This window comes from Apium graveolens, chromosome 4, assembly GCF_009905375.1.
Source record: "Apium graveolens cultivar Ventura chromosome 4, ASM990537v1, whole genome shotgun sequence".
NCBI lineage: Eukaryota > Viridiplantae > Streptophyta > Magnoliopsida > Apiales > Apiaceae > Apium > Apium graveolens.
Genome location: NC_133650.1, coordinates 5,309,197 through 5,321,604, shown reverse-complemented (window position 1 = coordinate 5,321,604; position 12,408 = coordinate 5,309,197). Strand labels below are relative to the sequence as shown.

The 12,408-nt window shown below is 33.6% G+C and overlaps 1 protein-coding gene across 8 annotated transcripts in view; it reads left to right on the top strand.

Moving 5' to 3' along the window:
- The window catches only part of LOC141717569 (uncharacterized), a 32,759-nt gene continuing 20,351 nt past the window's right edge, over positions 1-12,408 (top strand). For 2 of the 8 annotated variants that reach the window (XM_074519703.1, XM_074519701.1), the window contains exons 1-7: positions 4-359; positions 490-530; positions 702-739; positions 1,265-1,355; positions 2,541-2,646; positions 2,747-2,817; positions 5,958-6,015. In XM_074519703.1, the coding sequence (XP_074375804.1) occupies positions 216-359; positions 490-530; positions 702-739; positions 1,265-1,355; positions 2,541-2,646; positions 2,747-2,817; positions 5,958-6,015 (549 nt within the window). In that variant the 5' untranslated portion in view covers positions 4-215. Of the gene's footprint in view, positions 360-489; positions 549-701; positions 740-1,264; positions 1,356-2,540; positions 2,647-2,746; positions 2,818-5,957; positions 6,016-12,408 lie in introns of all 8 variants that reach the window. The other 6 variants (XM_074519702.1, XM_074519705.1, XM_074519697.1 and 3 more) reach the window with 6 other exon arrangements.

The following is a 12,408-nucleotide window of genomic DNA, read 5'->3' as shown; positions in this document are numbered from 1 at the left end:
TAGATGTTGAATTTTAATTTAGATATTTTATTTGTTAATTTAGAGATGATGAAAATAGATTGAGATGGGTTTATAATGAAATAGATGAAAGAAATCAAAGTGGAATTAGTGAACAATTTGTATAAAACCCCTCCACCATTCGCAATCTAAAATTAACAGGATAGCCCTTCCTCCGTGGGCGGTGGCCAACTCTCCTCCTCCGACGTAACTAATTAATGTCCTCTATGTCTATGGCCGCTACTCTGACTTTGTTAACAGTAGACGTAACTGTATTTTGGAAGTCTCCAGCACCTTATTCTCGAATTCGATGCTGCTCCGACTCCGCCCCGAAACGTGGCTTTGGTCAAGACCGTAAGGATGTATGTATGTTTACCAAAGTTGTAATGTTTCTCCTTTTATAGTATAGTATAGTTTATGCATATATATGTTAATTCATTTTTGGGTTTATAAATCCAATCATTATTAATTCGATTATTCGGGTTTGCTCAGGCGGACAAGGTCCCCGAAGGTGGTTCGCTGTCGCGTCCAAGGTACCCCCAATCATAGATGTAAGCTGGTGCTTGCTCATTAATTTAATCACCTAATCATCCAATACTGTTTATTTTTGTGTCGAGTTGATAAATAAATCATATTGATGTTTAGTACTTTTGATTTTCCTTAACATATATTAGATATGTATTCTTGTTGTAATTTTTGTGCAGGAAATCAAACTCCCAACAATCCGGTGCCACACCTAATCGTAAGCAACCTAATATACCCTACCCAAGTTGATTGAACAATGTCCATTGTTTATTATGTGCCCTTTCCCTACACACGACTGATTATTTTGCACAAGCTGATGTCATTATAGTGCTTTATGTATTGGAATTTTTGGTTTTAGATGTTCACGCGGTATTATTGTATTTTTTATGCTATTATATATATATACATTGATAATTTATAAAAAGTATCTTTATTAAATGACCTATATCATTCCCTTAAGAATCACTGAATACATGTTTAGAGACAAGTATGCCTCCACTTCTGAGTATCCAAGTTTTCCACTGTAAATATTCAGTGGTGGTTTTAACTCCAAAGTAGATGCATATTTGAGCACTATTTGAATTTTGAAATACCAAAATTTTACCTAGTTCCTTTAGAATTTTATTATGTACTAAACTTTTCACTTAATACTTGCTGGGTCCTTTTATGCTATCAGAAATTAAGTTTTAAAGAGTTAACTACACGATCTCACCATACTGAAGTGGTGGTTTTCGTTTTTTAGGGGCACCTCGGTTGAGTTCTAGATCTGACGGCATCCAAAACAATGTTTCTCGGGACCTGCAATTTGAGGAACGCCTGAAAGCAATAAAAAGGTTACATGATTTGTGACTTTTATATTTAGCATGCCCTTATAATAGCATTATGATATATTGATGTATTTATGTTATATGCATTGTTACATAGACAATTATAGCAGCAATAATCTTGTATTCCGTTTAGCTGCCTAATCATTTCCCTAAAGAGAAGTGCACATACATTTGGAGCTCTCGATGTAATTATGCATGCTTTTATGAATTGTCCTAAAAATCACATCCATTTGATATTAAAATGGGCATCTTCTGCTTACCAGTGTATTATTAGAACAGTCTCAGTTCTGAAGAGAATGGTTGACAGTTCTTCTTAACTCTTTCATGTTATAGAGGATGATCTCTAATGTTTTGCAGCACTGATATATCTAGCATAGCCTGGTGCCTACCATCGTCATGGTACTTAAAAGTAAATGCACCTCTAGACCTAGTCAAAGTAGTTAGTTTAGTGCCTAGTAGACATAAGTTCTTATAGTTTGTCTTGAGATTCTTCTTTTGTCAAGCAAGCAACTGGTAAGTATTTCAATTGTTGAGAAAAATGTCTTGGTTGTTAAATGGATATGTAGGGATTGACTTTTGTTCCTTATATACTCCATGTGATGGCATAATAGTAAAGTTACAATTTTAAACTTTTGGGTAATAGCATCTTGTACAAGCCTATAGAGTAGATTTTTTTTCTCTCTGAAACAGTGCTATTTTAAAAGAAAGTTCTTTTTTCGTTGCCTACCAGCACTTAGTTCATGCTAAACACGGAATGTGATAATTTTTGTTAATAAGATATAGTTGTAGCATTTGAATATCAATATCAATTAATATTATTATTAGGCTCATATACTTATATTTGCTAGTTAAGAAAATGATAAATAGTGAACTTAAACATAAAATTTTGTTACCATACCGGTACTTCAATTTTCGGCCAATCATTCTCCTTGTTTGTACTGATCTTATCAATCAATTCATTTTCCTTGTTTCCCCCAGTCATTTTCGGTCCTTGTACTTGATGAACATTGCGATGTAATAGTGTTGTGGTGCTTATGTTTTTCATTAATTACCTGAAAGGTGTAGAAACTTACTATTAAGATCTTTAAATTATCTATATATCTAACCTTTCCATTTTATGTGCCAAGTGATTTTCGTGTTCCGTTTCGTTCACTTTCAATGACCTTGTGTGAAATACTTTACTCCACTTAGGTCCACACTTGATCAGAAGAAGGCCGAACAAATTGAAGAATTTGGAAAAATAGAATATGATGTTCCAGTGGAATCAGCACGTACCAAGACTGAACTTGGTACTAAGGTAGCAATCTCATATTCATTGAATTTGACTCCTACCATTGTTTGAAAGATTTTTATGATTTTTAATTTTCTGGTAATCACTGATTCTTGATTTCACGCAGATTGGATTAGGGTTTGCTCTAGTGGTCTTTGGATTCGTTTTCGCTCTCGGAGACTTTATTCCTACTCAAAGGTATATGGTAACACTGTATTACTTGATTGCTTTTCTCTTTGTGTCGATGAGTGTCAACTTGTATTTATATATAGAGTAATATCCAGTTTTGAAATTCACCCATTCCCTGAATTACCCAAGACTGCAAGACAAGCTTAACCAGCGCCAATACGAAATTTGAAATTTTATTGGTCTAGCGAAGAAAATTTTCTAGAGAAATTAATGACATATTAGAAAGTACACTTATATAAAAATTAGTTTTCAATTTATTAGGAATTTACCTGGCTTCCAAGTAACTAGATCTCTATATTAACTCCGCAGTTCTCGTTAGTAATTAAACCTTAAATCTACATGTCTTCACTCAGATTTCTCAGTACTATAAGGTTAAACAATTTCCACTTGCCGGGCTACATTATGATCTAAAAAGTTTCCTTCAATAATCGTATCCACATGATACTATTGGGGAGCTATTGATATCTCCTGAAAGGATAAAGTGTGAACACATATATGTTGAGTATGAAAAGCCAAGATAAGTTGAGCAAAACTATTAGATGTTTTGGTTAGCAAGTTGACAAAACTGATATGTCCTGTGAAGCGTTGTAACATGGGAGAAATGAACGTCGCAACTCCAAATATCAACAAAAATCTGAACACTTAAGATGATTTGGATGTACCATTTGATGATAAAGAGATGGTCCAAGAGGTACTTAATGATTTAGGCCTCTTCTTGAAGCTGTGTCAAAGAGATTTTCCTTGCAGTCCATATTGACTTTGTGATTACAGAATAGTTTAAAGAAGTATTTACAATGATTGATATATCAAAAAGTTCATGTACGCATGAGGGGAAACCCAGTTTGATGCAAGACAAGATCATATAGATTTATTAAACAAAACACGATAAAATGATCAAAGCAATGAATTATGCGATTCCCAAGAATAAATAATCAATATTATTCTTAAGAAAAGTGTATAATCAAAGCTAAGTAATAATGTGGGGATTATAATGCTTATATAGGAATAGACCCTAATAGCCCCCACATATAATACATATAGATAAATAACCTAATGGAATAGGGCCCGCAACAATTGAGTTTTATTATAAATAACCAACTTAATTAATAAACTAATAGCTCCCCCATATAAAACATATGATAAATACATTAATTATCTTTAGACTAGATAAAGATAAACTAATTAATAACATATATAATAATTCTCTATTCCCGTTCCTCATCACAGTTTCAGATATCAGATATATGTATTCTTTTTGTGATAAATTTGTGGGCGGGTTTTCCAAGGAAGGGTGAATAAGTGATGAAGTGAATCACTAAATTAATTAGTATATGTAATATATAATTGTAATTAATTAGGAATGTAGTTATATTATGCAAGTTGATTATTATGATTATTCTAGATTCAATATATAATGGTAAGTCGTTAAATGATTTTTTTCCTGTATAAAGTTATTTTAAAATATTAATATGGAAAAGTAGATATAAATATGAATTAGCATTTTTATTGGAGATTAAGAACTTAAAAGAATCATATGATGAGTGCGAGGAAGCCCATCAGGCACAACTATATGATGGTATGTGGTCGATGTTGACCAGACCTTTATGTTTTTTGAAACTAATTATTGTTTTTTAGAAAACAAAATTGACAACCATGTTGTATTGAAACTTCGGATAGCCGTTAAGCTAGTTCGGATATACAAGTTTTATGATTCTAGAACCAGGGTTATAAATTATTCTACTTAATCCTTTGTCAAGTATATGAATGTATGCGAAGTTGTATCATTTTTTAGCTTTATATTCCCGTTATTGATGATTAAATTATCTAATATGTGTATTTGCTTCATGAAAATTATGATGAAAGAGTCCTGTTTCCTAAACCTTGTTCTTGTCATATACACGTAATTTTTTTTATTATCCCGATCCAGGATCACGCTCAACCTTCCCCTTTCATTACACAAATCACCAACGATATCCTTCAGCGAATCAAAATCTCCAATCACCATTCTTCTTGCAATGCTTTCATCTTTCAATTTTGAAAATCGTCCCTATAACGCAGTCGTCAAATAGTCGTAATCGTCTCCAAATCGATCTAAATGTTTGACGTCATTATTTTGCAGAAAGTGTATCGGAGTAGGCCTGTCAGTAGACCGGAGCTCCGACTCGATCGGATCCGAGGCCTTTTTAGCGGACATGGATCGGATTGTAAAAAATCCGATCAAAAATTTGATCCGATAAGAAACATTTGATAATGAATGGAGAAGATATGGATTCAAGATGATCCTATCCGTTAATGCCCCGATCTGGTAGAATATATATTATAAAAAAATATTTTTCATACTACTTTAAGTTGTGAATTTTTTTTACCTAATGAAGATGTATCAAGCTACTTGAATGATGGTGTCTCATTTTATCCTGTCCTCCCGAACTCGAAGAATCACCGACATCACTTTTTTTATAAAAAAACATTATTTGTATTTGTGTTTAAACTTTTAATATTAACTTGGAGTTTGTGTCCTAAAATTGAAGAATTGTAATTTAGTTACTTCGTTTTAAATTTCAAGACGTATAATTGTTCAATATTTAGAAGACTTTTAATATAAGTCGAAAAAAATTAAACGGATACGAAAATCGGATCCGTGATCCGAACGGATCCGGAGATATGGATTGGCCTGTAAAAAATACAGCCCCGATCCTATCCAAATCCGATAATATAAATGGATATGGATATGAATTTTAGTCGATCCGATCCGATCCGAACCCGATCCGTTGACGCCTATACCGGAGTAGTATTGTTTGCTTGAAATGAAAAAAGTTGATTATATCAATACTGTAAGCCGTTTATTATCAGACTTAATCCCATAAAATAAAATATAATAATCTCCTAAATTATATGAAAAAGAATACTAAGAACAATCTATTTCAGTTAAAAGAAAAGATTAGAAATTTCTAGAATATAACTTACACGTGACCCACATTAGTCCACAACCATGGTGGGGCTACTCCCCTTGAATTATCATGTTACAACTACAAGTACCTGGAAGATATCATATAACATAATTATTGAATAAGGAAAAATAATTCATGCATTGTTTTCAGTTTAACATATTATGTGATAACCATTCTTCATCCCCGCTGTTTTATTGTTAGCTCTAATGAGGATGGAGTCAAATTCAAAATATCCGAAGACGACAAGGCTGACCTTAAGGTGAAACATGTTGTACTCTCACGATAAAAGTTCAGATTATCGTACTAAGTTTTGTTAGAGAAAGCTTCTACTGTCAAATTCTAATCAATTTTCAGAATTATACACATTTTGATGACAAAAATTATGGCTGAATATAATATTCAATGTGATACGTATGTTACAGTATGCACAGAGTTGACTAACATTAATGGTCCTGTATCTAGTATATTTGTTTATCTATGTTTTTATAGTTATTTATATCTAGCACGTAATGAGCCGTTGTGGATTGGATGCTAGAATATTATACCTGTTATTAGGTTTACAACCAGTAAGGATTGATTCGATGTTAGAACATGCCTACCTAGATTGAGCCCATGAAATAGGGTTAACAATGCAGAAAGATTAATGCATGCCTTGATTTTCTAAGTTGTCTTATGTTAGACATTATTAAACTACTAGGTAGTGGCTAATATTTTATAATCCTGTGTAGCCTTAACATAAATTATGTGAGACACGACACGACTCAGAAGACGTGTCAGATTCGTGGGTTGGAAATCTGACACTTATTTCCCACCATTGACGAAATTTCCGGAATCTCATGGTCCCGGGGAAAGCTTTGTGATGAATGTCAAGGGATAGCAATTGTAGTCGGAGGTAAAGAAGAGGAAGAATTTGTTAAAATAATAATTCAATTTTTTAAGTTCTTCAATTATTAGTTATTGGTTATTAGGATAAGCAGAATTAGTTCCAAATATTAGGATGTGAAGTAGTAGAGATAGTTTTGTTTTTGCTAAATAGTAGTAGAGATAGTTATTGGAAGTTATCATCTAACTATCTTTTAGAAGTAGATATCACAATATATATTAGCCTATAGAACAAGTTTATGTACTAAGAATTTTATGATTGTGAGTAAAAAAAACTTGTTTGTATTATCCATTTTATGTTTTTCTATCAATGAAACCAACAAATGGTATTAAATCTTGTTTCGTTTGAGCAACTAGATGTTAGTAATCTGTTTCACATGTGTGAACAAATGAAAAATGAAGCATAGGAAGAATACATGCACACGCCAGATGTAGATGAAGATCATGGTACAAGTCATGAAAAAAATTGTTTTTAAAATTGTGGTAGGAGCTAGGAAATGAAGCATGGAGAGGAGTGCTGCAATGTGTAAATTGGTGAGAAGTACATCAAGAATTTGTGAGATCTGCATCAAGATATAAAATCGGTGAGAATTGCTCGTAAAAGAAATTATGGAAAGAAGTGCTTCAACAAAAACAAAAATGATGGTGATGATGAATTATAACAGAGCTAGGTTCATTTGAGTAATTGGGTGTTGGTGAACAAATTATGGTTGTCACATCGATAATTAGAGTCGCAAATTAATATTAATTAATTAAATCTATACTATACCATAATAACCAGAATGGGGTATAATTTTGTTCAACGGTTATTTCCTAGTTTTGGTTATTAAATAAATAAATAAATAGTGTTATATATCCGCTAAAGTACTAAATTTTTAAACTACTACTCACATAGTCTACTTATCCTACTAAACTACAACTACAACTTATCTTATTATTAAAAAATAAATAAATAATGTTATATATCCGCTAAACTACTAAATTGTTAAATTACTAAATATATTATACTTATCCAACTAAACTACGACCACATGTTATCCTACTATTTTTTGTAAATTTAAATATTAATGGGCATTTGAATACATTATGTACTCAGACCTGACCAAGTAATTAAAACATTGCCATTTGAATACATTATGTACTTAGACAAGTTTTGTGGGTATTTACTTGAGGGCATTTTTCATAACACTCGCCTATTCCGGCGTCCATACCCCGGTCGATACGACACGACACAGGATACGTGCCAGATTCGTCTGTGTGAAATCCGATCCTTCATTGTCGCCGGAAAATTTTGCAGGTCGTCGGAAAAATATTTACAGATTGGCGGAAAAAATTGCAAGTTTATGAGTGATATTAAGATGACTATAAACATTTTTGCACGTCACATATATATTTGCACGAATTATTTTCATCAGATCTGATGAAAATAGAAAAATAGAACAAAAAATGGGGTGGGTGTGTGTAGATGAAGGGGAAAGCTGTTTAGGAAGGAAGACGAAGTCAAACTCTAATTTCACTCTACAACTGTCACGTCACATATATGCAGTTTTGTATGTATGTACAATAATATTTTTATCAAATGAACCTATACTAAATACTGGTAGTTCATTTATGAGTACTTCAGTAATGGGCCAGCTGTCCGGCAATATATATCTTAAAAGCAATACACACCTACCAACAAGTTAGCTTTGTACCACAGATTTTATTAACCAATGACCGTATAATTTTATTAATTCAAGAAATTATTTTATATAGTTATGAAAACTAATTTAGACAATAACTTTAGGATTTTTACTTAATATTAATATAGATTTTCAGAAAAAACCTTAATATATATAATTAATTTAAATTAAAAAAATGACGTGTCCCTATACCCGTGTCCAAATTTTGGACAGTGTCCCATGTCCTAAAATTTTCAGTAAATCGAGTCCGCCACTCAAATATGTGTCATATTACTCTCTGTACTTGAGTCACCTCTCTGTCTTCCATGACGAAGACGATCAATCAGCCAACATCTCAAATTACCGTCACCATCTCTAATCACCCATGTCATTTCCGATCTAATTATGCCACCATCTTCGATCCACCTTCAATAAGTGTTTATATTATGTAAATCACTATCTTGTATAACATGAAATGATGAAGATGATTAAAGTTGAATGTACATGACAAAGTGGGTGTTGGTAGTGAGGAATATAAAATCATTAACAATCACCAGATCTGAAATTTGAACAAGATATATGAATTCAGTTACCAATTCGTATGAAATAAATTAGAGATTTACACTTCAGTCATTAAATCGTACAATAACAATCACTGATTTGTATTAAACAAATCACCAACTTGTATTATAAAAATTACTGAATAGTATATACGAGACATATACGTACAAACATATATATATATATATATATATATTCTATAGAGATCGATAATATCGTCAATCTTGTGGGTTGGAAAAGTTAATGATAATTTACTGCAACTAGGGATATAATTAATTTATTAAGAAGGGGAAACGACGGAGAAAGTGTTCCGACGGAGGTGAGTGATGGGTTGAATAGGAGATGAATGATGGATGGCTGTGAAAGAGGTGGGAAGAAAGAGATGGGATGACGGGAAAAGAGGTACAGTTGTGGACCGGGGAGGGGGTGGTTGTAGATGAGGAATGGAATATATGTTATTTATGAATATTTTCTAGTTTTTATTTAAAGATTTGTTTCTATTTGACCATGAGCGTGTATACAATTATTTAAAATTTTTCTATTGGTTTTTTAAATGTTTTATAAAAATTGAAAATGAGAATTATTGTGTTATGTTAAAAAACAATCTACATAAAACAACAGGTGATTTAGGAATAACATATTATATAGAGAATTTATACATATTTTTTATCCACAAAAATGCATCGCGTACGATAGCGAAACCGACCACATTGTTGCTGCAAGAAAACGAATAAATGCGAGTTGCTTAAAAAACAAGCATGTAGGGCTAAATATTGGTTCTAAGTTCTAATTCATAATAAAGCTCTTAGTTTGATCTTGACCATGTATATAATTATTTAGTTGTGATTGTATTTGTAAGTGTTATCTAGGATAAAGTTATAAGTGTATACCTTTGCGTGACTAGGTCATAGGTAATATGCAGTAAATATTTTATTATAAGTATCTTATAATAAAATATTTTACTACCTATATGTAGGTTTAGATCGAATATAACTTTTTATTTAGCAATTTTTTTTTCCAAAATATATTCACTAGAAACCTATTAACTATCAGTTATATATATGTGTTGAAGTTGCATTTTGATGGCCATAGTTTACACGAAGTTTTAAATAGTGTTTGTAGTGTGAAATTTTCAAATCGGAGGTCAAGTTTTGGTCGAGTTTCAAAAGAGTGGTTATACTTTGAGATTTATTTACAAATCAGTTTGTCGTAGTTTATAGCGAATTTCGAAGAGGTGGCTGTGCTTAATAACATAAAAAATATAAAATAAATAACAGAAATATTGTAGGAACAATTATCAAGTTAGTAAGTGAAAAATGATGTCGATGACACATAAACACGAGTATTCATCCAAATAAATATAGGCTATCAATTCTAAATAATTTGTTCCAACCGGAGTTCGAAAAAGTACTTTAGTCGAGTTTAAGCCGGCTTATTTAATCGAGTTTGAATATAGGCTATCGATTCTAAATAATTTGTTCCACGTGTATTGTTGGTTTTTTTGAAATATGTTAAATTATTAAAATATAACCAGCCTTTTAAAACTTGTTATAAACTATGACAACTGATTTGTAATTAATAAAGTATAGCCCCTCTTTTGACACTCAGTATAAACTTTGGTAACGATTTGAATCCTAGTTATATACGTGTCGAACACAATTATATGAAATATTCACTCATTTACAAAAAATGCCACTATCATGTTCTTTAACATAAGTATCACGATTTTTCATTATATAAATAAGATGCACTTAAAACCAGTACTTGTTTGCCCCGGCTTAGCCCGAGGTTTGTAAATTAAAATTAAAAAGTATAATTTACAGTTAACAAATTATTTTATCATAGAGATCAGGCTTTTATAATCAGGCCCTATAATTATCTATTATTACATTTTGGACTTATGTTAGCCCACATGTTTAGGGCTTTGGTTTATTAGCCCATTAGGGTTTTATGTAGGTATATATATACCGAAACATTTTACTTTTAGGGTACGCTTGATTATACATTTATTTTTGAGAATAATATTGCAAAACCGTATAATCTTAGCACCTTCTATATCGGTTTTATATTGTTCTACATCAAATTGGCATCAAAGCCGAAATCCTGAGTTATACTGTTCAAAGTCACTGTTCATCGCCAAATCACTGTTCATCGACGCTGTCATCACTGTTCACTGGAGTCACGACCACCATACAGTCGCTGCCCATACACCACCGTCGGAGCTTCACCACCGTCGGAGCTTCACCACCGTCGCCGCCCATAGTTGACGTCGTTGCCACCAGAGTTCTTGCCCGTCGATTCCATCATCGCCTCTTATCTAGACATCTTCACACATCCATCAGTTCGTGAAGAAACGAAAGGGTAACCTGTAACCTTTCCATATACATACACACACTTTGATATATACATGCACCAATGGCGTGCAAGTACACATCCACACCCCTATAGTGTCGCTTGGGTCAACAAGGCTCTATTCCTGTGTCCCGCAGATGTTTTGTACCGATCCATCTCGAGGATTACGAGGAGAGTGTATGGTGTGATGCCCTTCCCATGGATGTTGCTCATATACTCCTAGGGCAACCTTGGCTATATGACTCACTATGGGAGGCAAAACACGTACATGTTTATGCATAGCGGGCAGAAGGTCACCTTGCGACCTAGCATGCCTCGTGAGATTCCCAGTATTGGGCCGAAGGTCAACAGCATACCTACACAACCAACTAAATCTCTCCATATTCTGACGAAGAGTGAGTTTGAGAGATGTGCTTTAGAGTCTAAGGTTGTGTATATGCTAGTTGCTAGAGAGGTGAGAGACGCACCCGTAGAGCGGGATACTGAGCTTCGTAGGGATGTTCAGCAGATTCTTGATGAGTTTGTAAATGTCATGCCAGTGAGCTACCCCAGGGTTTACCACCCCTTAGAGATATCCAGCACGCTAGCCGCACTATAGGATGAACCCTACTGAGCAGATTGAGATGAGACGATAGGTTGAGGAGTTGTTGAGTAAGGGCTTTGTGAGAGAGTTTTAGCCCTTGTACTGTGCCAACCTTGTTCACGCCAAAGGCTGATGGCAGTTTGAGGATGTGTTGTGATAGTCGAGCTATCAACAAGATCACAGGCAAGTATAGGTTTCCCATCCCCTTCTGTTTTTCCGTCTTCTTCTCTGCCTAGACTTGATGACATGCTAGACATGATTGTTGGAGCTCAGTTATTCACAAAGATTGACTTACGGAGTGGATACCATCATATTCGTATCCGAGAGGGAGATGAGTGGAAGACTGCCTTAAGACAGCAGGTGGACTTTATGAGTGGCTAGTCCTATCGTTTGGGCTATCCAACTCCCCAAGCACGTTCATGAGAGTCATGAACCAGGTGCTTCGTCCTTTTATTGGCAAATATGTTGTCGTGTATTTCGATGACATACTCATCTACAGCCCCACGCTTAGGGATCATTTATCTCACTTGCGTCAGGTTCTGGCAGCTCTCTGAGAAGTTGTATGTGAATCTGAAGAAGTGCTCTTTTGTGCGTGACTGTGATATTCCTTGGA